Source organism: Rhinatrema bivittatum, chromosome 6 (genome assembly GCF_901001135.1).
Source record: "Rhinatrema bivittatum chromosome 6, aRhiBiv1.1, whole genome shotgun sequence".
NCBI classification, from domain to species: Eukaryota; Metazoa; Chordata; class Amphibia; order Gymnophiona; family Rhinatrematidae; genus Rhinatrema; species Rhinatrema bivittatum.
In genome coordinates this window covers 171,370,201-171,395,665 of record NC_042620.1, presented here as the reverse complement: position 1 = coordinate 171,395,665, position 25,465 = coordinate 171,370,201, and the positions used below count along the sequence as shown (strand labels likewise).

At 44.6% G+C, this 25,465-nt stretch overlaps 1 protein-coding gene across 4 annotated transcripts in view; it reads right to left on the bottom strand.

Moving 5' to 3' along the window:
- The window catches only part of KANSL1L (KAT8 regulatory NSL complex subunit 1 like), a 268,720-nt gene that overhangs the window by 228,324 nt on the left and 14,931 nt on the right, over positions 1–25,465 (bottom strand). For 3 of the 4 annotated variants that reach the window (XM_029606147.1, XM_029606146.1, XM_029606144.1), the window contains exon 3: positions 17,712–17,853. In XM_029606147.1, the coding sequence (XP_029462007.1) occupies positions 17,712–17,853 (142 nt within the window). Of the gene's footprint in view, positions 1–17,711; positions 17,854–25,465 lie in introns of those variants that run through there. The other variant, XM_029606148.1, reaches the window with a different exon arrangement.

Sequence of the window (25,465 nt, the reverse complement as noted above, 5' to 3'; positions counted from 1 at the left end):
TCTGGACCAGGACCACTCGACTGGACAGGCGATCCAGAAACTCCCAAAGCTCCAGGAAGTTGATTTGGCATAGAGCCTCCTGGGCCGACCAGTGACCTTGTGTGCGGAGGCTGTCCACATGCGCCCTCAAGCCCAGGGTGGAAGCATCCATAGTGAGTACAACCTGGTACAGAGGGGTCTGAAAGAGAACCTCCCGCTCCAGGTTGGGCAGAATTTCCCACCAAGACAAGGAGTCCTGGATGGGTGGCTTGACGTTACCACTGCGACAGGTTCTCCACATGCGTAAGCGGGCCAAGGGGGTGACATGGACAGAGGCGGCCATGTGACCCAACAACCGAAGCATAATTCGAGCTGGCACCCATCGGCTGCGGCGGACCAAGCTTGCCCGAGACACTACAGCAAGCTCTCAGTCATGAGGAGGAAAAGGCCCAGCCCTAGGTCATATATCCAGGTGGGCTCCAATAAAGTCCAACTGAGCCGACGGAACAAGATGGGCCTTCGGGTATTTGATGGCAAACCCAAGGGATTCCAGCACCTGTATGGTCAAGTTGAGGGAATGAAGTGTTCCTTCACGTGTGGACGCCTTGACCAGCCAATCGTCCAAGTAGGGGAAGACGTGCACCCCTGGTCGGCAGAGGTGTGCACTCACTACTGCCAAGCACTTGGTTAAGACACGTGGGGCCAAGGCTAGGTCAAATGGCAATGCCTTGTACTGGAAGTGATTGTCACCTACCAGGAAGCTTAAGTACTTCCTGTGACTGGGAAAGATTCCTATGTCCTTTAGGTCGAGGGAGCAAAGCCAGTCCCCTCTTTGCAGGAGGGGAATCAAGGTGCCCAACGAGACCATCTTGAACTTCTCATTTTGCAGACGTTTGTTCAAGGCTCTCAAGTCTCAGATGGGGCGTAACTCCCCATTGTCTTAGGAATCAGGAAGTATTTAGAGTGGAATCCCAGTCCCTGCTGACCTTGCAGAATGGGTTCTACTGCTCCCTCTATTAAAAAAGCAGGAAGCTCTGCCCAAAGGACCTCCTGATGTGGGGCCTGGCCCCCATGACGAAGGGGGGGGGGGGGGGGAAGAGTCCGCTGGGACACTCAAAGTTTAATCGATACCCTCAACCGGATGATGGGCAGGACCCACTGGTCCAAGGTAATCTATGGCCATCGGTCCTGGAAGGACTGTAGCCAACCACCGACTGGGAGTGCCAAGGTCATGGGTACAGGTACGGAGCTTAAGCTCCCTTGGGACCAGTCAAAACCCCATGGCGGAACTTTGCTGGAGAGTCGGCTAAGGTCTGGGTGTCCGCTGCTGTCGAGAGTGGTCCATAGAATTCCCTCGCGGCACATGAGTACGCAAAGCCGGAGGATAATATTTCCTCTGGCGATAAATGGACCTTCTGCCGCCCTGACATGAGGCCTTCCAGACAGAGGACGGAGGGTCTGAATTGCTGGCAGATAGTTGCTGAAGGGTCTCATGGTGGTCTTTCAGCTGAGCCACAGCATCCCACACCTTGTCTCCAAACAACTTCTCTCCAGTACAGGGCAGGTAGTCTGATGTTCAGAGCCATGCAAACCTACGGGCCCCAATGCCTGCCACTGCCACCCAAGCCACAGTCTCAAAGACATCATAGGTGGAAACACCTCATGTTTGCCGCACACCAAGCCCTGCTGGACCACGGCCAGGAGGGCTTCCTGCTGCTGCTGGGGAGGCGTTCGGCTACCTCCTGGACCTGCTTCCAGAGTTGTGAGTGTACTGGGTCATATAAAACTGGTAGGAGGTGATGCAAGCAAAATCAACATCGCGCCCTGATACACCTTCCTACCCAGGGCATCTGCAGCCCAGTGGTCCCACCCCAGAGGTGCCGAAGCATGAGTACGGGAGCGTTTGCATTTTTTGAGGGCAGACTCTACCACCACTGATTGGTGCGGGAGCTGGTGCCTTTCAACTCCCAAGGCCGGCTGGACCAGGTAGAGTGCGTCTGCCTTACGGTTCACTGGTGATACAGAGACTGGGTGCTCCCACACACTGAGGAGTAAATCCTTAAAGATATTATGGATAGGGATAGCAAGCACCTCTTTTGGGGCATCTACAAACTGGAAGGCACCAGAGGGTGACTGGAAACCGATGGAAGCAGATCCATCAGTACTCCACAGCCTTTAGGTGTAGAGGCACCCGATGCTGGAGTCGAAGGGTCAGATTTTCTAGACCCCAAGAGCTTTTCCATTTTACGAAGCTGAGCCTGATGACCCTTGGGGGTCATTTGGTCGCAAAGACGACACCCCCGGACATCGTGAGTCTCCCCCAGGCAGAGGATACAGACCTCACGTGGATCCGTGATAGACATGGTCCGCGGGCACTGGGGGCATCAGCGAAAACCTGGCAATGCCATGAAAAAGAGCTGTCAATGACCAGCGGATACCGAGGAACGGTACAATCAGGAATCAACCACAAAGAAGGTACAAAAAATTTACCACACTGCCCTGCAGCACAGACAGGAGAAGAGGGACTCGTCACAGAAAAGTACCAAGAAAAAAAACCTCTAAAGAGCAGAGCTCTCTTAAGTCACGAGGTAACAACTCCACAGGTAAAAAAAAAAAGAGAGAGATTGAATGGGGACCTCGCGTGGACAGTGTGCCTAGTCAAAGTTCTAGAAACGTTGACAGAAGTTTTCCATGCCAGGCTCCATCGGATAATGTCACCCATGTGTGAGGCTACCATCCTGCTTGTCCTAGGAGAAACATGGCTTGCATCTTTCAAGTTGAGTGAATTGATGTAAATCAACAACCATAAGATTTGATTTAAATGACCAAATTTAATTAATTTTTCCATTTGTGCTTTATGTACACCTTTTTCTAAACTAAGAGACATATACTCCTTGGTTGATATAACCAATTTACTACAGAGCCTTTAAACTACATCTGTTACTCTCTAAACATTTATTTTAGCAATGATACAGCTTAACATTTTCAGATGTATTCATTGTATGGTATATTAGAAAGCTGTGGCTAATAATTTACTAGATAATTTTGGTTATGCATCTAGGTGCCTTACTATAGCAAATACATAAAAATTATTATTAAACAAAACAACTTTAAATGATTTGTTTGAATTTTATATGTATGTACATATAAAACAAACCAAGCTTGTTTACTTGAGGTGACCAGACCATACGGAAACTAGGATTGGTATTTAGAGGGCAAATTAATGCTTTTCCATGAGTTGCAATTTTCATAAATGTTAAATTATTCTTACCTGATAATTTTCTTTCCTTGAGTCCTGCTAGACCTTTTGTTATGGGAATTTCCCTCTCACACAGCGGACACATCTTTTTAATGGATGTCACTCTGGGTTTATTAACGGAGGTATGCTTATGGCTCAATCGCAGTAGCGTACTGGCAAAATACTGTGACCATACGAAATCTCTCCAAAGCCCAAATTCACAATTTCTAACATAATGTACTGTGTACATCTATAGGGAACATTCAAGGAAGGCAGAGAGCGATAAAGGAGGCTGGACAGCGTTACCAGACTACCCCACATAGTACATTTAGATTCCATATCCCTCATTGCCCTGGTCTTCCTGGGCAGGATCTGGACTAGTCTAGAAGGACTCAAGGAAAGAAAATTATCAGGTAAGCATAATTTAAAATTCATTATCTTTCCACTAGACCAGTAGTTATTTATAAAGAATTACAAAAGTCTCCCCTTGCTGGAGCAAGAAGACGACAGAGCTGTCCTCAGGACCTCTGCTCCAAAGGTCAAGTCCACCTCCATCTGCACATTCAGTCTGTCATATTTTGTAAAGGTGTGCAATAAAAACCACATGGCAGCCTACAGATCTCAACTAAGACTTAGGAAGCTTCAGCCAAAGATACTGTCAGCACTCTTGTCAAGTGGGCCCTCACTCCCACTGGGGCCTGTTTGTCCATAAGCATATATGCTGAAGCTATCATTTCCTTGGACGCTGCCTCCCCTTTTCGAGAACCTTCGAACACCATAAACAGCTTGTCCATTCTCCTAAAGGAGTTCTTCTCCCTATGGTACCTCAACAATATGCAGAGAACATTTAGTCAGTGAAGACATATATCTTTCCCTTTGCTGTCATAGAAGGCTGCTAGGGACAGAGATTGGTTAATGTGAAAAGCTCATACTACTTTTGGACAGGAGGATGGTACTGGTCGAAATGTTATGGTGTCTGGAGAAAAGACCACATATGGATTTCTACGTGAGTTCCAAGATGCGCCTTGCTGAGCAAATTGCCACAAGAAAGACAGTTTTCAGGGAGAGGTCCTTCATAGAGGCCTGCTTTAGTGGTTTGAAGGGTGGATTAGCTAAGGCCCTTAAGGTCAGATTAAGGTCCACTAGGGTCTGAATGGAGGGGAAATTCACTTTACCACCCTCAGGAACTATACCACATCTGTGTGAGCTGTCACCTGAGCATCTCTGTTTGTCCCTATAGCAAGCGATCACTGTTAGCTGTACCCTCAGGGAGCTAGCAGCCAGCCCTTTAGATAGGCCCACTTGAACGAAATCTATGAAATGCAGTATGCCCATTTACCAAGGAGAGATACCTTGTTGGCCTCAAAATTCTTCAACCGCCAGGCCCTAATATGCACCCGCAATGTTGAGGTCTTTCTGCTCTTTAACATGGTTGCGATCACAGCTGAGGAATAGTCTTTGATGTGCAACCTAGACCTTTTAAGGGCCATGCCATAAGTGAGAATGGACCTGGATTCTCAATTAAAAATAAATCCTTGCCAAAGCAGCTCCTGCCCTCTGGGCAAGGGTAGTAGAGGACCCAGTAGCAGCTTCACAAGGTCTGCATACCAGGGTCTCGATGGCCAATCCAGATCCACCAGAATTGCTGTAAATGATGGCTGACTATCACAGCAAAAATTAGGAAGACATATATAGCAGGCTGCTCTGAAGCCTCAAGTATAGCAAAGCATCTGTGCCGCTGGAGCCTGGCTCCGCCCTTCAACTGAAGAATACCTTGACCTTAGCATTCAAACTCGTATTCATCAGGTCTGCCACCGGAAGTCCCCAGTGATCCACTATCAGCTGGAAATCCTCTGGATTTAGTTCCCACTCCACCAGGTCCGGCTTCTTCTTGTTGAGGAGGTTGGCCTGGCAATTGTCCTTCCCTACTATATGAGCTGCTGAGAGTAGGAGCAAGTTGTCTTCTGCCCATTCAAATAGCTGGGTGCCACCCTGCTTGTTTATGTATGTCACCACTGTAGCACTGTTTGACATTACCCTAACCACTCTTCACTTCAATAATAGGAGGATACAGTAAAAGCACTAGCCAGATAGCTTTTGACTCTAACCTGTTTACTGTCACTGCTCCATCCTCCTTTCATTACTGCCCTTGTGCTACCTGGCCCTGCCAGTGTGCCTCCCATCCTCTCAGGTTGGCATCCATGGTAAGTACAATCTAGTCAGGAGACTACATAGCTATCCCCCTTAGTAAAATGGATGGCTGTGTCCACCAGCCTAGACTCCTCTTTACCTCTGAAGGCACCTGCAATCGGCGCTGGTAGTCCTGCTAAGCAAGTGACCACTGCGACAGGAGGGACTACTGTAATGTCATCATACTGGCCTCATGGGCCTAAATCCAGGGCTGCTGCCATGAGGCTGTTGTGTTCATGCCTGTTCTCGCCCTCGCTCCACCCTCTCTACCTTAGTGGCGACTCCCTTCGGGTCTGACGGACAGATGCTGCCGCGGCTTCTCCTCGCCGTACTTCCTGGAATCCCCGGGCTGGCCTGACGCTGCGGATCTGCCATGTTCCTGATGACGTAAGGGCGCGCGCGCGCTGCAGAGTTTGTACCGGCAAGGGCGCGAACCTCGAGGGAGTCCCCCCGTAGTGACGTCATCCGCTTCCAGCTTAAAAGGTCTTTGCTTGCTACTACGAATCGAGTTAGCAAGGGGAATTCTTTCTCCGTTGCTCTGCCTCCACCACCTTACCTAGGGGTACCTGCTCCTCGGGGGCCCCGCTCTCTCTTCTTGATTTCAGATTGCTAAGATGGGATCCGGTACTCGCTCCACGAGGGCCTACATCCCTGAATGCTCAGAAGACTCCTTAATACCTGGAAGCGATCGCAGACGTGAACACAGTGAGTTCTAGTACAGATAGGAACCGGTACTCGCTCCACGAGGGCCTATGTTCCTAATCTCCGAAGACTCCCTTCTGTCTAAGACGTTATCGCAGGTACGGAGATCGTGAGTCATTATAGTAGATTGCAGATAGGAACCGGTACTCGCTCCACGAGGGCCCATGTTCCTAAATCCCTTCTCAACTCTCTTCTATATCAGAAGCTATCATATATCTATATCTTGTGAATTACTATTATAGATTGCAGATAGGAACTGGTACTCGCTCCACGAGGGCATATGTTCCTAAAACCCTCCAAAGACTCTCTTCTATTCCATAAGCCATCTCATGCACAGATATTGTGAGTTCTCATTCCAGACTGCATATAGGAACCAGCACCCGCCTACGGCTCCTGTTTTGAATCTACTGAAGACCCTGTTGCATAGAAGCCATTACAGATCTCTACAATTGTGAGTGTACCATCTACTACTGGTTATGTATCCAGCATACCCTGTCTACTCACTACAGCTCAGCAACCCAGAGACCGCAATTCCAGTGTCTGAGGGACTTCAGCCCTGCCGGGCACATCAGCTCACTACTGCCACCTCTGGTGGTTCTATTTCCTGTCTAATAAAGAACTATCTGTGTTTGTCTCCATACTCCAGCCTAGCCGGTGGTCCCTCTCATCTGCCATCGGCCCAGGGATTCACCAATTTACATCAAGTGTCATTCCTTACACTACTGGAGCGGTATTATACAACTGCCACTCTGTGGGAAGCCAACCCACCACAGATCATTAACTCCGCCTACGGAGTATTACAATTGTTAGCTCTTCCCCTTGGCAGGGTGATCCATAACAGATTGCTAATTCCCTGGCGGACTTATAACATATTGCTACTCCTAGCAGTAGGGATTGATAAAAGATTGTTAACTCCTCCCTCTCCAGGAGGAGATCCATATTAGACTACTAACTCCTCCCCCTATAGGAGGAGCTCAATAACAGATTGCTAACTCCGAGCAGCATAATTATAATAGATTGCTAACTCCTCCCCTCTGGAGGAGCAGATCTACAACAGGTTGCTAACTCCGCCCTCCTGGCAGGGCAGGCCATAACAGAGGCCAAGCAGCTGGAGGTAATCCTATGCTCTGGATGTGTCTTGTCTTTGAAAGGCCTGTAGTCCGTAGATCAGTTTGGAAAGCCTCTTGGGGAACAATGTGACCTTTCCTTCCTTAGTATCGAAGTGCGCCCCTAAAAATTCCAGGGATTCAGTTGCCTCCAGATAGTTTTTCGTAAGATTTATTACTCATCCTAGCTGCTGCAAGAGCTGGACCACTTCTTGCAAAGACTTGCAGCTTTCCTGATCTGATATGGCCCTTATGAGCCACTCGCACAGAAGGGAGGGGAACCATAACTCCTTGTTTGCAAGCAGCTGCATAACTACCACCATGACTTTGGTGAAGGTCCTGGGTGCAGTGGCCAGTCCAAAGGGCAGCGCCTGGAACTGAAAGTGCCGATTCAGCACATAGTCTTAACAGGCTTTAGTGAGTAACATGAACAGGACTATGGAAATATGTTTCCGCTAGATCCAGCGAAGCCAAGTACTCCCCAGTCTCACTGGCCATCACTATCCTTAACATCTTCATACGAAAGTGAGGCACATGTAGGCAGGCACCTGTTGGCCACTTTAGTGTTAACATTGGCTGGAAGGAACAGTCTTTTTTTGGAATAACAAAATAAATTAAATATGTAACCAGTTCCCTGTGGCTTGAAGAAACTGCAGCTTGAGCAGCGTTGTCTTTATGATCTCTTTTGACAGGAGCCGTACAGGGGGGATACCACAAACATACCTGATACCCACCTTATGGACTAGGGGGCACAGTCCTGCCAGAAAATGTCCAGGATCCATTAGTCCTTTGCAATTTGGGTCCACTCAACATAGTACTTCAGAAAAGTGACCACCTATATATGCTATCATGGAGAAGAACCCTGCATGTCATTGCTGGATGTGCCCTGAGCCTAAGGTTGCAGAGATGTCACTCAGACTTTCTGGCTCTGCAAAAACTGGGCCTTGGATCTCCTGACCTTTTGCAAGGAATATCTACCTGCCTGGAACCTCCAGAAGTCCCCCGAGCACTTGTCCTGTGCTTATCTTCAGGTAACTTCTGGGACTTAGACTTCCAGAAGTCTTCCATGAGCTTTTCCAGCTCCTTTCTAAACACAATAAGCTTCCTCTGAAAGGCAACTTCCCAAGGGGATTTTTGAACAATGCATCTGCAGCCTACTTCCAGAGCCATAGAAGCATTCTAGCAGTTGTCTGAGGCCACTGTCTGGGAAATTGTCCTTGATAAGTCTTACAGAATGTCTGCCATGTACACTACTCCTGGTTCTATTCTTTCCGGTTCCTCAGAGTCTGAGAGTTGCTGAACCCAGTGAGCTACTGCCTAGGTCCATAACCCCTCACAAGTTGCGGCCTGCAAGGCCAAGGCATCGGTAGAAAAGGCTTGCTTAATTAAGGAGTCTATTTTCCTGTCCCGAGCTTCCCTCAGGGAGGTCCCACATTCAACTAAAATGGTTATATTGCAGGTAATGGCTGACATTAGGGCATCTACTTTCACATCCTTGTCCTTTAGCAGCAGAGAGTAGATACTGCTCAGGAGCCTTCTGCCTTTTAGAACCCTCTGGGTCATGTCCCATACTGCTAACACTATGGCCTTTAAAGCAGGGCACAAGGAGAAAGTTTTGGAGGGCTTATGGATTCCCTGTAACATGGGATCCCCTTCCATTTGAGCGCCCTCCTGATGGACCGATTTCTTCAAGGTGAACATCATATTGCAGATGAAAGCTGTTAGCTCATCCCTGTGGAATAGCCATACAGCTACCAATTCCTGCTACTCTGAGGAGCATTCCCCCTTCTAAAGGATCAGAGACCCTAGAATGATCTGATCACAGTCCAACCCAGACTCCTCTCCAGATCCTTGGGTAAATGTCTGGGCAGAAGAGCCCAAATATCTTAGTAGCCTGAGCTTCTTAGGGGAGACAACCTCTCTTCTGGGCCCTTAGAGGGGCCTGGTTAGGGAGGGCAAGAGACCCAATCTCAGCGGATAAATTCTAGTGGTACTTCACTAAGCTTCCCCAGCAGAGGTCTCATGGAAAAACGGCGGGGGTTCTTGCTCCCAATGGTATTTCCACCTCAAGTTTCCTCCTTAATGAGGTCAGAAATCACCTTTGAACCCTTTTGATCCGAGATGGCCCCAGCCTCAGCTGCACTCAACAAAACCCCGCCTCTGCTCCTGCCCCTCCTAGGAGGGGGAAGGGAGGTTCCTACTGCGAGGGCTGTGCTTCTTCCTGGTAGCATACCGGATATAAGTAATCTGGCACATTGGGCACCTTCTTTGCGTCATAAGCTTCATACCTGCAGCCCCTTATCATAGCCCTTTATAACTAAAAACAAGTTTCTAGCTCCTCCCAACTTCCCAACGAGGGATAAGAGGGGAGGGATTTATTTACTTCTATTTGTTTATATACTGCCACTACCTTCTTTCCTTTCTATGTTTTTTTTCTTCTCTACTGAGCGAGTGCATGGTGGGAGAAAAGCAGTAGCAACACTAGCATATCAACCAGATCTTGGTAGCCCATGGCCTGGCCTAACCGCCCCCTCCCCCCCCCCCCCAACAGCGTCTCAACATGCCCAGACCCCCTACCACCGAGCTGAGCTCTAACTCAGCTGAGACACTCTCATGGTCACAACAATCCCTGTGCAGCTTCTCCCTTCCTCTCTGGAACATGTGCCACTGTCCATATTCACCCCCAAGTGGCTCTAAGGACAACCGTGATCAGAGCCCTCGACACCGCGGGGCTCTCTTCACCTTTTTCTTTTTTTTTTTAAACTTTGAATAAACTCAGCTACAGTCAGCCAAGGGAATGAGGAGGAAGGGAGAACACAGGAAGGAACACTCGACAGCCCTGCTACTCCCTAGGAGTCCCAAACCTCTGGGGAGGAGGAGAAGAATGACCCTCCGCAGCCCCAAAGGAACTGTGAGGGAGACCGAGGGAGCTCAACTGGGTAAGTTCCTATTTGTTTTTCCCTATCCCAGGAGCGGACTACCACCAGGGATAGGCAACCCATAAGGGTTTGTAGCTTGAGAGTCAAGAGATTCAACCAGGCCGTGGCCAAACCTTGACTCTGGAAGCTTAGACTTGTCTGTCTATCACAACTGCTGGAAAGAGAGACTGGGATTGAGCCATGACCACACATCTATTATAAGCCCAGAATGATATCATTAAAGAGGTGTGTCTCCATCAGGTGTGAGAGAGGGAAATCCCCATAAGTATCAACTGATCTAGCAAGAAGATAAAGTATATCCATAATATGAATACTGATTCAAGCTGAGCTCCAGTGGACATAAGTGATAAATATAGAAATACAAGATCAGTCATTAGCCATATTTAAGCATGATGATACACATGGAGGCACCCTCCTGAGTGATAATCATGACCACTCCCAATACCTGCAACCACTCTCGATCAGGAAATCAAATGCATAAGGTACATGTCCTATTAAGGCCCAATTATAAAATATTACTTTCAAAAGTTAGACTATTAGGTTTCCTTTGGATTCTTCACAGAGAAAGCAATCTAACTCAAAGATACTGATACATACTCATTGATTCAATAAAGGTATATTTGTTTAAAGTTTTAATATATTATTGCATACCTGGGACTTAACATTTTATATTAAATATAAATTTTGGTCTTAGGCAAGATTTTTTTTGTTAAAAAAACCTTTATATGAAAAAAACAATTTGTATTCCTACTCATTTAAATAACTTTTACCAACAATATCAATTCAATTTTTTATAGCGGCACACAGATAAATGAATTAAACCACATTCCCTAATTAGTCTAGAATATGTTAAATTGTTCAGTTATCTACGTAATGCTCTCTTTGATTTGCAAGACCATACACAATTATATTTTACATCATTTACATCGCACAGGATTTTAAAATTATGTGATAAACAGAAGATTTTGTCAATAGTTTATTTGGACTGACTGCATCATAATTAAACAAAAAAAATGAATTGTCAAAATAGAAATATGATGAAAGGCCTTTCTAAATTGAACTACCTTTCCATAATGAATAGTTCCTGAGCAAAAGACATTTTAATGGTGATATTTTATTCTCAACTTTCTACTCCAGAAGATGTGTGGTCTGATGGTAAGAGCACCAGTATTAAAGTCAACAGATCTTCTATGGGCTGGTCTGCCAGTAAGGTAGTGCATGCGGAAGACCCGGACTAGATTCCCACGTCAGGTTTTCTGCTACCTGGACCAGTGAGGCTAGAAAGGCTACGAAGGGAGTCCCAGTCATCATGCAATGGAAAGACTTGGTGGCTAGATTAAAAGTACACAAATCTAGAGTTGTGGAAGGAATCCTGGGGCTGAAGACAGTCAATGCAATGACTGGCTAAGGCAGTTACTGGTGGCTATAAAAATAGAGGGAACAAAATCTCAAGGTAGTTACAAATGAAGGAACTTGTGGTTGAATCCCAGCCCCAGGTCTAACTAAGCTGGAAGCCGAAAGGAGCAGGAGCAAACTGCTGCTTCCCCTATGCAAATGTGCCCTCGCCACCTCCTCAAAAAAGAGGTTTTCTATAACATAAGTTAAAAACTATGTCTTTGCAACTCTGGACAAGTTTATTTTATTTTCCTGTAACTTAGTTTATTCAACTATAATTGGGCAATAAAAATACCAGTATTGTTCTTGCCTCCTTTCAGGAGCTTGTGTGTAGTCTGGGCAGTAGATCTCTTCAGTTGTGGCTGCCCTCACATTTCAACAAATCACATTGGATGAACAGATGTTACACAAACCCAAATTAATATTAGGGATAATAAACAGTATCCAGTGATGCATCATACAACAGTAAACTGCACATTATAGGGGTAATTTTCTAACAGCCCACAAAGAGCCCACAAAGAGGCACAAATTGCACCACCTTTCCCCAAGCAAATTTACATGCTTAAGTTCACTTTGAAAATTAGTCTGCCAAAACCACCTGCTCAAAATCACTCCAGCTACTTACTATGTGCTGGTAGTTTGCCACGAAAATTCCCACATACTTTTAAAAATAAATGCGCATAAATGAAAACCTCACCCGCAACTCCTCTCTTGCATGTAGCTAAGTGCGCACATACAGGCCTTATATGCATGCTGTTTTTTACCCGTATATTGGGCAGGCAAATTTATAAAAGCCCATTTCCATGAAAAAGTGCTTTACTGTGAAAATAGGCTTTTAAAATTCCCCTCTAGGGGAAGCAACAATCAAAGCCACAGTTTAACTGCAGAAATGGGTTTAGGAAAAAATTGCCCACTCTCTTATGCAGACGAAAGCGTGCATGCTGTTAAACATACGACTTCTCCCCGTATGCTGCGGAGGTAATCCTATTGGTGGGGTTATGCACATTGTATTACTTACAAAAGTATTACCTGAGAAAAAGCTGGCACAAATCTCTGCAGGAACTCTTCCCCATGGCAATAATGTAATAATGAAAGCAAAAACTGTGTGGGGAGTTTTTCTTTAATTATTGGTACAGATGCTGTGAGCAAAAACTACCAGTGGCATTCGAACCACTGTGGGCACTTTCATTATTGCCCCCATATCTAAAGAAAGGAGTGTGTTTTCCGCGAGATCTAGCCACCTAATCATAAAATTAGGAGGCTAGTGTCTGCATAGCAAAATTTCCTCGCCACTCACAGGAGCTATGTTGACTGGCCTAGTTTTACTACCTAAATTTAACTCCTCAAAAAGTAGGCAGCCCCAAAAGTCTTCCTGGGGTAGGAGGATTCAGTTTTTAACTGGGTCAGTCGTAACTGCCTTCATCTAAATTTGAATTAAAACTGCGGCTGTTTGGGTCAACGGTAGCCCAAACCCTGAAGTGCTTTTGAGTTTCTCTGTTGCTGGGTTTCCCCTGACTTTTGATGATACTGTTTGGGATCTGTGTTTTATTTTTGACTCGCAATTGACCCTTAAACCTCAGTTAAAAGTGGTTATTAAATCAGGTTTTTTTTAAAGTTTCAATTGCCGAAACAGTAGCAATATATTTTGCCCAATTAGGATTTTCAGACAGTAGTCCAGACATTTGTTTTAACTACTCTGGCACTACTGTATTTCCTTCTATGCTGGTCTTCAAAAATATTCATTGAAAACTTTGCAGTTGCTGGACTCGGCAGCCCATTTTTATCACGGCTTGCCCAGTATGAGGACATATTTCTCCGGTTCTGCAGCACCTGCACTGGCTTCCTGTACAACAGTGTATTGATTTTAAGATTCTTACTTTAGTTTTTAAAAGCACTTCAGGATGAGGGCCCCTTCGTATTTGTGTGATTATATTTCACTAAAAGTTCCCTCTCGTTCACTGCATTCTGCTTCTCATCAATTGCTCATTGCTCCCATCTATCAAGGAGCTGAGGCTTCATTCTACGCTGAGCTGGGCTGATTGTGAAGTGTAGAGATTCTCAACAAGTCGCCAAGCACCAGCAGGTGTGTTGGGCATTCCCGCTGGCCCGGCTGCTCTTCTCCTCCTTTCACCCCAACAACAAACTGCAGATATTGTTGCACTGCCTCCATTGCCACCCAAGCTGTCAGCATGCTCAAGCCCAGACAGAAACAGCACTAGTGTTAATGGGAGTTGGCAACTGTAGCATGGGCCTTTTTTCTTCCGGCCCTCTGTGGCCCAGAAAAGGAAGTGATGCTCAGCGGGGCACACGGGAAGAAGAAAGGGCCATGCTGCATTCAAAAGTAATAGCAGCATCGGTCCAAGAAGTAGCGCAAGCCCGGAGATAAGCAGCTGACGATCTGCAATGGGAGACAACAGTGTTAGTCCACACAGCAGATGGGATTATTTCTTGCGCCGTGGAGGAGGAGGCTGCTGCAGCTCCCATTTGTGCTTGGAAGGGGGGGGGGGGGGAGTGAAATTGAGAGCAAACCAGCATGTGTGTAAGTGAGAAAGAGAGCGCATATGTGTGACAGAAAGACTGGTCAGGGAGGTGACTGGTGTGCATGTGACAGAAAGATTTGTCAGGGAGGTGTGTGTGTGTGTGAGAGAGAAAAAGGAGAGAGATAAAAAACGAAAAAAAATATTCATAATGCCTCTGTATCGCTACACGGTGAGACTACATCTTGAGTACTGAGTACAGTTCTGGTCATCGCATCTCAAAAAAGATATAGTTGCACTGGAAAAGGTACAGAGAAGGGCGACCAAAATGATAAAGGGGATGGAATAGATCCCCTGTGAGGAACGGCTAAAAAGGTTAGAGCTGTTCAGCTTGAAGAAAAGATGGTTGAGAGGGGATATGATAAAGATCTTTAAAATCATGAGAGGTCTAGAACGGGTAGATGTGAATCGGTTATATACTCTTTCGGATAATAGAAGGACTAGAGGGCACTCCATGAAGTTAGCAAGTAGCACATTTAAGACTAATCGGAGAAAATTCTTTTTCACTCAACGCACAATTAAGCTCTGGAATTTGTTGCCAGAGGATGTGATTGGTGCAGTTAGTGCTGCAAGGGAAAGAAGTAGGAGAGTTGCTGGAGAGGGTAAGTTAAGGTGGCTTTTCAAGTTTATTTTTCTTGATTGACTGCCATTTTAATTATTGTGTATTATGTGAAGTGTCTGCTGTTTTGAAATATTTTATTGGTGTTTGGAGAAATTTAATCATTTTTATGAGTGTATAATTATTGGATATTAATCTATTCAACAATTTTGAAATAAACTATCAATATAGTTTTAGAATTATTATTTTATATTTCTTGAGGAATGTATAAATAAAAATGTACAGAAAAAAAACTGAACTGGAAACAGCAAGAAGCCAAACTCTGTATGCAGTGCAACAATGGAAAAACAAAAACATTAACTTTATGGTCACTTTATTCTGTCTGTGATCTGCATGTGTGACTCAGTTAAGGGTGTTCTGCAAGCTTGTAGTTTCTATGTAGGTAACTAAAGCAGCTTGGCTTGCTCTGTTTATCTAATAAGAGGGCATTGGTGTTTAGAGCCCGGTTTAATACTTGCAGTGTTGCCTTTTCATGGGATTAGTGTGTGTGCATTATTTCTGATCCTGGGAGTATGTGAGGTGATATACCGTATTTTTCGCTCCATAAGACGCACTTTTCTTTCCCCAAAAGTGGGGGGGAAATGTCTGTGCGTCTTATGGAGCGAAAAAAAAAATTTAAATAACTAAAACCCCCCACGACTTGCCAAAAGTACCTGGTGGTCCAGCGGGGGGTCCCAGGAGCGATCTCCCCCTCTCTGGCATTTGGCTGCCAGTAATCAAAATGGCGCTGGTGGCCCTTTGCCCTTACCATGTGACAGGGGCTACCAATGCCATTGGTCGGCCCCTGTCACATGGTAGGAGCAATGGATGGTATTTCTGTTTCCATTTCTCCAGGTTTACACTGCATGCAGAGTGGCTTTTTTGAATTTACATTTCAGTTTCCATATTTTTAATTTGTGTCTTTCTGTATTTGACGAAGATCGGTTCTATGTGAATGACCAAGATGAGGTTTTTTACTAGCATGTAGGCATTTGTATCAGTCTTATTTGCAGTGTTTTCTCAATAGGACATGCATTGATGGTGAACTTCTGTCTTTTCATAAGGGCTATTGCACCTGTTAGTAGGGAAATTTTGTGTTGCTGTTACTGAAATGATACTAGAATATATATATATATATATATATATATATTATTTTTTTTTTTTTTATTTTATTTTTTTTTTTTACAGTGAATTGTATGCGGAATGTCCTAGTTCTGCTCTGCACCCATTGATGGGGGTCAGGGGGAGTCCTGTGGATGCAGAGTGTATGTTTGCATTTAGCTCTGTGTCATGTGTTCTGTGTGTCACATATCTGAGAACCATCTGTCAGGGTGGGCCATCAGCTATGTAATGAGCTACCTCTGGAACTGTGTGCAATTTTTTATGTATAAGCTTTTTTGCAAACAGCTTAATTGCACCTGTTTCAGTGAGCATTTAGATGAGGGTTGATTTCTTTACTTTTATTAGATTTTACTAGGCTCATTTTATTATTTTTAAGGCGTTTGTCTTATTTGTCATATTTACTGCTTATTTCTACCTGTAGTCGCTTAAAATTGTATCCCAAAATAGGCAGATTATAAAACATTTTAATAAGAGCATAACACTGATTTTTAAACGTTGGTGGCTAAGTTTAGTTATTGATCAAGAGCATATAAAAGTCAGGTTCAGATCTAGCCGGCCATGTTCTTGCCATTTAGATTTAAGTGAATTTTTTCAGCTGCAACTTTGTGACTTAACATTAATCTAAGATTGCTGGCTAAGTTTTAGCTGGTGATCTTAGGAGGAGATCAGGGCCAATTCAAAATCGGCCTCTAAGGGGCAGATTTTTAAAAAGAACGCACATGCGTCCATGTGCTCGCGCTATCAGGCACGCAGACAAGGACGTGAGATTTTATAACATGCGCGCGCTGGCACAGCGGCAAATGGCCACTGTACCGGGCGCCTCTAACCCCGCCCCCGGACCACCCCACTGCCAAGGCCAGGCTCTTGTGCGTGTAACAGGGGTTATGCGCGCGGCCAGGCCCCTTTTAAAATGCGCACGCAAGGCCCAGCGGCGCTCGTAACCCATCTTTTGCGCGCGCAGGCCATTAAAAAACCGACCTTAAATGTGTACATACTTAGTTCGTCAAACAACGTGCCAATATTGTCTATGTTTTGTACACAAAAATAGTAAAAATGGTCTTGAGAATCTCCAATTATAGTAGTGGGAATTCATGATTACATGGATTTCGCTGGTGCAGGTCTTGCCATTGTAGTGAAAACTTGCCCCTGCTGCTGTCAAGGAGCAGCATAAAACCCCCAACATGTCCACAGTGACACATACAAAAAAGAGAAATGTATGTTTCAGCTTCTTTGTTACTTACTCCTTCCCTACCTGTTGGCTTAAGCCTGCCTTCTCCCCAGGTAAAGCCCACACCTGAGGGGCTGCATTCTATTATATCTGAAGTTGCACAGTTCTAAGACCCCCTCCAACATGGTTTCCAGTTTCCTCTCTTGCCACATGCTTTCAGAGATGCCTGTGGTTATAAAGGATACATTTTCCTTCAGAACTACATGGGTCTGTACTGACCACAGGCATGTCTACTGAAGCAAAGAATTTGAGCAAACCTATTGCAGAACTCCTAGCTCTAACTGCCCCAGGAACGTTGGGTTTCTCAGTTGATTACAGGAAACTTTAATGCTAAATATTTGCATCATGAAGATCCTAACATGCATAATAAAAATAAAGTATAAGGAGCGAGAAAATTATAATGAAATCCTTTAGCCATCTCTGATATTCAGATTTATGTGTTATAATTGTACCAAAAGGTCAGAACAACCACAATTGTACCAAAAGGTTAGAAGGACCTTCTTTCTGTAAGAGACAGCTTCAACTTGCCAACAATCAAACTAAATCCTTAATCTTGACATTCCTGTGTTTTCAACTCCAGAGCCATTAAAAAGGACATGGGGATGAAACATAAGTCACATCTACTTCTAGTGAAAAAAAAGTTATTTTCAGACTGTTTCTTAGGAAGGAGACAGTACCTTCGTGGCACGTATCTGATTGTGAATGTCAGTTAGCTGCTGGATTTTGTATTCTAGCTCTGAAATCTGGGCTTGAAGCCATGTCCAGCGACTGCCAACTCTAGCTCGGTCTATGAGCCATGTCCATTCTGGACTACAGTTACTGTAAATAAGACAAAATATTAGTTAGTAATGCAATACATCTAAAACTATCATTTTCATATCATCTTTAACATTTTTAGCTCATAGGACAATTATTTACACCTGCTATAATTATCCATTCCCTTATTAACAATGTACACTCCCCATTGATAAATGCCATCATGAAAATACACACTCCGGTAAGATCACTCCGTTCAGCAAATCAGAACCTGTTAGATATTCCCTCTCCTAAAATAGCTCATCTCAATAAAACCAGGGAAAGAGCTTTCTCGATAGCAGGTCTGATTTTTGGAATTTGTTGCCTAATGAAGTTAGAAACCTGAAAGATTCTAGGTTCTTTAAAAAAGCACTGAAAACCTCTCTTTAAACAAATGTTTAAAAATTGATATTATGTTTTAAGTTTTTGTATTTTGTGATGTACATTTAATAATTGTCATTTTTTGATTCCTTGGTTTTTATTAATTATGAATTATACATGGTACCCCACCTTGAACATAGGAAGGGTGGGTTAAAAATGTTTAATAAATACATATTTCAGGCAGTGCTTTAATATATTTCCAAGCCATGAAAAAAGTGTTCTCCATAAATAGATAGTACTACATACTTTAAAAATCAAAAACCTGAAGTCAGCACAATGGCCTGCTAAAAGCTGCTTGCTACCAGGCTTAACAGAGTTTGCTTCCCAATTTAAGCTCCTAGCCAGACAAGCAAAGCTTCACTTACAACTGCTTGAAAAGGCTAAGGACAGGCAACTATAGGGTAGAGAAATGTAACTACATATACTGGATGGTTCACCAAAACACTGCATAAAACTCCAGAAAGAAACGCATCCTGCCCTCTTGATTATAGTGTTAAAAAAAAAAAAATAAGGTTTCTAAGAGGTCAGCCTGATAACCTAGAGGCAGCATGCAAAAAACTTTGGTTTGTGTCTTGGCCCAGACTCCTGCTCTTTGAGCCAGAAGGGCATTTTCTTATGTTCTTAAGGAGCTAGAGATACCGAGAAGGCAGTCTTTACAGTTCCCAAATGTCCCAGGCATCAATTAAGAGCAATATGAAGTAGCAGCAGTAAGCATGCAATTGTACTGGGTTGAGAAGAAAAAAAAAAAATTGACAAAAAAAAAAAGCCTATGCATTTGCAAATGTAGATTCAAAAGATCACTGTGCCAAATGAATTAGAAGGTCGGGGATGGGGGTATTTTCTAGCAAAGCACTTGGTCACAAGGATGGCAATGCTCAGTTACCTTAAACACACATGCTATGATACTGTTTCCAATTCTCCCAATTCCTGCTCCTCCAAGACATAAAAAAGTGCAATATATCCCCAAACAACAAAAGACAAAAATCATTAGAACTGTATCTGGATAGCGTTGCCTATGCCTAATAGCATTACAGAAATAAAGTACTGTAGTAGTAAAACCAAGGCCAGATGGTTTAAGGTTATCAAAAATAAACAATTTATTAAGTAGGCATTAACATACATACATAGTTAGAGCCCTGGATAAACACATTAAGAACTCAATATAAGCTACTAATGTATTAAAAGGTTTTAAATACCATTTTTATGACACAGATTTCTAAAGGAAGAACTTCTACAAACCCTAGATCTCAGCCTGCCACTGTACGTATTGAACATCAGCAGGGGAGGTTCTGTTTTTGTTTAAAAAAAAAAAAAAAAAAAAATCACATAACTTGGGCTGGTATGTAATAAACCACATGCCCCAGCAAATCCATCATCAAAAATTAACCACATTTGTCAATGTAAATTCAGTACAAACAACCTCCTCCAGGCTCACTCTAATTATAAATTGCAATCAAAATCACAGCACTGTTTTAATTATTGGTCATTTGGCAGGCATTTTGAGAGTCAAACTTTTATTAACTAAATGGACAGGCAGCTTGCAGCACAAGCAGGTCCAATGTATTATATTCTTTTATCCAAAGAGACCTCAATGCATTTTGTAGTCTGTGAACTTAAAAAAAAAACCAAACCTCAAACATATACTTTATACAGCCAAGTCTAGAACCAACAGCACATCTGTAATGCACAAACTTGATAAAGGTTTCCGAGGTAAGAGGCGTAAGTATTTTCTTTTCCTCATGTCCTGCCAGACTATTCCAGACGTGTAGGTATGTGCTATCCTGCCAGCATATGGAGACAGGGAACAAGACTTCACTCCCTACATAAGGGCTGGTGCATAATACCGAATCAAAGCTAAATTCCCAAAGTATATTAACTCATAAGATGTCCAACAAATCAAAGACTACCTCGCCAGGGCTGCTATACAGACCCTGAGAGAATTAAGAGTCAGGTTCTTGTCCAAACCCATCTGAAGAAGAGAAAGAATGGACAAAATGGATACTGCAAAGGATGAAAGAAACCCATATTGACACTATGAATCTGTCTCCATACTTGGGACATAAGCCATGAGGTTGACTTCTTCCATGATCTCAATGATGGGGGGCCTTTCTTACTCAAGCCAAAAAACAAAATGGAGATGGATCATCCATGACAGCTGGTCCTTGCCAAAGTAGGCCTCTGGATCTCAGAAGCTGCAAGGGCTCTTCCTTACCCTGACTCATCATATCTGGGCCACCAATTTCACTAAGCCTCAGTGATCCACTATCCTCTGAAAGATGTGACCTATCAGCAGTCACAGCAGAAACACGAACAGGAGACAATGGAGGCTATTGCTGGGCCAGATCATCCATTCTTAGGGAACTCATCTCCCTCTTGTGACTCAAAAATCCTACCACCATGCTGTTCTACTGGGTTGCTATTAAGTTTACTTGACAGGTGCCCCACTTGCCCCTGATCAGAACAAACACTGAGTCAGCTAATGCCCGCTCTTTGGTATAACCTGATTTAAGAAGTCTGCCTATATGTTTTCCACATACATGATATGTACTGCCTGCAGGATCTGCAGATGCTTCTCTACTCACAGCACCAAAATGTTTATTTCCCAAGCTACCTGAGGGCTCCTGGTGCGCTTTTGTCTGTTCAGATAAACCACTGCTGTGCCATTGTCCAAAGACTCAAATTGCTGTTTTTCTCCCTTCAACTTCTTACTTTCATTTCTCCATAATTCATCTCCATGTTTCTTCCCCCTACATATCCCAGCCCTCCACCTCCCTTTCTACCTATTTCTTCCACACCTCCAAACTCTCCATCTCTCACCTGCATCAGGAGGCCTCTGCCTACTATGGTATCAAGAAAGGCCCCCCTTCAAGCCCAGAGATTGTAAGGTACCAGACTTCCTGGACAACTCACCAATCAGACCAAGACACCTAGGATCTAATCCATAAGCTTCAAAGGCAAAGATACAAATCAAAAAAGGCTAGGATGTATCCTTCTGACTTCAGAGTGAAGGACTTTGCACCGAGGCAAGTCAGAAGTCGAAAGCGGAAATAGTTCCCTTGAATACAACATAGAAAGGGACAAAAGAGAACCTCTAGATATCTTCTCAGATGAGAATACAACAGCAGCTTCTAAAAGGTCCATGGAAGACAGGAGCTCCTTGAGTCTCACTGCCAGAATGACAAAGCAAGGTTTTCCATACCAAACTGGGGCATCACAGGACATCCAATTACTCTCTTCTGACAGGGAGCACGGAGGAGATCAGCCCTTTTTTTTGGAACCCAAATAGTACAGAGCTAAACCATGAGACTTGAATGTTGCTGACACACAACTATCAAACTATGAAGTTTTTCCAGAACATTTTTTACTCCTGGAGGCTGACATGCAGGGAAATACCATCAAAGCACTAAGTGACAACCTCTAGGGACCACCAGTCCCATATCATGACCAGCATCACTGGCCTCAAGAAGCAAGAAATCACTCACAGTGGGGCCATAAGAATTGCTTTTGGGGGTGGGATGGAGTGGGAGATCCCTCCAAATCCCATGAGCCAGATGAATATCTGGAGAATCATTTAACCGTGTTGAATCTTCTGGCATCCTCAAGGCCACTAAGACTTCAAACAGCCCCAAGGCCAGCGGACACTATCTTCTGGGAGTCTGTAAATCACAGGCACTAGCCCTCAGTCTTTGTCCAAACTGTAATCCTAAAAGGGAATACTTACTAAAACAGGTCTCAAACGTCGAACCTGGTGCCCTATCTTGCGGTCCATGGCCAATATTTTGGCATCAACCCAAAGGACAAGCAGGAACAGCCCTTCTTTCCAGAATAACCTGAGAATGGAGGCAAATTTTCCTTATTCCCAGTTTCTAAGGAACTATACCTCCACCATGATCAGCTCTCCTGCTGCCCACAGCAGAATGCGGTGGAGGAGGCCTCCAAAACTCAGGACTTAGCACCTTTTGTCCTTCCCCTCCCCCACACAAATGTTTTAAGAGCCTCGGGAGAAAAGGACCGGGACTCAGAGCGTGAGGGAGAAGCAAGCCATATTTTTTTTTTTTTTTAACTTGGGGTCCGGCCACTTTTCCACAAGTACACTTGGAACGCATGAGTAAAACAGGCCCTCCGTGCATGCAGGGCTTCATAATGCCTTTAACTTGATGCCCTTTGAAAATGAGCCCTGTGCACATGCATACATACATAACAGGGCTTCTCTGCCCGTGGTTGCCCACTCGGTTTCAAGGGCCTCTAACCGATTTTAGTATGAGTGTCAAAAATATGGCAGCATGGGATACTCCAAACTGGTGCTGCCAGTGCAGACTGCCAAGCTAGCAATGCCATGCAATGCCATCTGCTTTACTTTGTCTTGTGGCTTCCCTACATGCGAAACAAAGGTTCCAGCTCTCTGAACAAGCGCAGAGCCTGCCAACAAAAATGCTCCCATCAGACTGCGACCACCCCCCTTAAGGGCTGGTTGTTTCTGGTTGTTTCCACAAAAGCAGTGGCTCCCATCTAAACATACCTCTGGGAGAGAAAAAGGCCAGAGGCATTTGAATTTATAAGGGCAGACCAAGTTTTGACGGCTGCAGAGCACATCACCACAACAAATGCTTATGCCTGCTCGAAGGGTCTCTAGAAAGGGAAAAAAAAAAAAAGACCCTCCCCTACTGTATAACTCTCTGTAGCAGCAGTCACTGGAGGACCACAGCTGGCTATACTATTTATTTATTTATTTTTATAAAAGTAGCTTTACTGTGGATCATGTGATGACAGTGTAGCAAGTGGCAGCAGTCTGGAATAGCTCCCATCTCTAGATGTTAATAATTTCTCTCCCCAACGGGCTAAATATGGTTAAAGACCTGCCTAACGATTCCTGCCAATGATGTGGGCAGACCAGAGTGTGAAGCCAAAAAAATCTGGCAAGAAACTGCTGTTGGACAAAGTGGCACAAATGGAAGAGGCGCCCTCAGAGGATGAATCAGTGTGTGAATTGGTCCTTGGACGTGATCAAGATGATTCACAAGGTTATGAATAAAATTGGAGCACAGCTTCAGAACAGCTGGGACACTAAACTTGAATCAGCGGTAAATAGGATCAGCCGGCTTATGGCAACCTTGGGGGAGACGACTGTTTGGCTGGATAACCTGCAAGAATGGGTCGAAGATATGGAGCCCTTGCAGACTGGAGACCAGCAATGGATAGACAGCTAGAGCAATGATATAAATTACTACTGGAGAAACAAGACAAATTCAAGAACAGGAGTCATCGATAAAACGTTAGAATCTATGGCTTACCTAAGAAGCAGAAGGGAAAGATCCGGTGATCTTTTTTGCTGCATGGTTGCCTCAAGCCCTGAATATGCAGGTCCCTAACACTTATCTTCAAGCAGACAGGACCCAAACAACCCTGGCACGGAAGCCTGCTGAAAACACTTGGCCCAGGGACGTTCTATGCATTTATGTAATTACATGTTCAATGTCAAGGTTCTTGACGCAACTCGGAAATTTCAGGAACGACCCATTTATATATTCCAGGATATTTCTGTTCAGCTGAAGTGAAATGCCAGCTACTTCAGTGCAGAGCACTGTGTATCCTGTGACGTTAAGAGTCACTCCTGAAAGCTCCTTGAAGCTTTTTGACATGGTTAAGGAAGCAGAAAAATCCATTTAAGAGTTTTGGAATTGGAAGTGCAGTGAAGCCTCCTTACAGAAACCCACAAAGGGCTTAGTACAAATCAAAAGGGGGACTTTAGCTCTTACAGAGATAAAAAGTTAACTTGCTGGAGTTTACCAGTTTGGGACGGATGGATTTTCTTATGAGGGTTATTTATGGCTGTTGGGGATGGGAGGTTGGGGGTAGGTGTTTTGACTATTACACTGAATGCTGAAATGCACATGGTGAAGGAAGATGGAGATGTTGCCCATCAGCATGTTTGCTGCTGAGCTCTTGAAAATTTGGCATCATGGGAATTATGATAGTGCAAACCTTCCATATGTTTACACAGTGTAATGTCACTCCTCGCAGTATTACGAAAGGAAAATTAGCCAATCGGCCTGAAACTCAATTGGATATCAGCAAGGCTGCATTTTTCAGCTTCCCAGCCATGGCAAATTTGGTATCACAGGAACATATTGCGCAAGATGCAGAGGCTTCTTCAGCATTATCCTTTCAACATTAAACGGGAGCTATGACAAGGTACTTAGTGCTGCCATTATTCAATATGGAATGAAGAGATTCCCAACCATGTGGCATATAATGGGACTTGGGTACTATATTTGTATCTTGGGAGTTATGAGTTGTAGGGAGGAGAGGGGAAGGGATACTAAGTTGTTTGGGGGGGGGGGTGTCTAATAGTAAGAGCAAGAGGGGTTTAGGAGCTGTAGAGATAGGCAAGGGGCTGTTGGGGTTAGAGTTTAGTGGGAAAGAAATATTACCAACTAGCGGTACCCGGCCACGCGTTGCAGTGGCAGTCAGATTCTTTACCCTCCCTCCCCCTTCCCCTTGCTCATTTACCTCAGTCACTCATCCTCCTCCCCCTTGATCACTCACCCCCCCTTCCCTCCCCTGTCCCCACTCCAACTCTCTCCCCTCACACTCACCTCTCCCCTCATTCTCCCTCCCCTGAAATGTATGCTTTCTTAGGTAAGAGGACCCAGACTATAAGAAGCAGCTAGGATGCCGATTGAGAAAAAAAAACGAAATAGAAATTGGTGGTGGTAAACATGGTCCGTCAGTGGGAGGTTGTGCGTGTTCTGTATCAAAATAGGGGAGTGCCTAACCAAGTTAGCACTCTCTATTTAGTTAATTGTTTGTAGAGGGCTAATTTGGTGCCTTTCCGAGATCAGGGACGTTTTGTGTTTGTGTGTGCCCTCCGACTTTCCACCCCAAAAGAACCCCACCATAAACGCAGTGTTTAAATACGCACCCCCCACCCCCACCCCGGCGAAATACAGTAACCCACCCTCCCGCCCCCCGCGAGAGTTGCAGAATGACCAAAACACCCCCCTCCCTCCCTGAACACGCGCGCAAGAAAATAACTACGGCCCCCCACCGTGCAGCCCCCCGGATATCTGTGCAAACAGTCAGTCGGTGGAGCGGGTGTTTGGTTCGGGATCGAAGTCTTGGGTTCGGGCCGTCGGCTGCTAGCAATGAAAATGGCTCCGATGGTCCTTTGACCTGACTATGTCACTGTGGAGGAGTAATGGGAGCGTTAGGTTCCCTGACATAGTAAGGGCAAAGGTCCGCTGGCTGCCAGTCC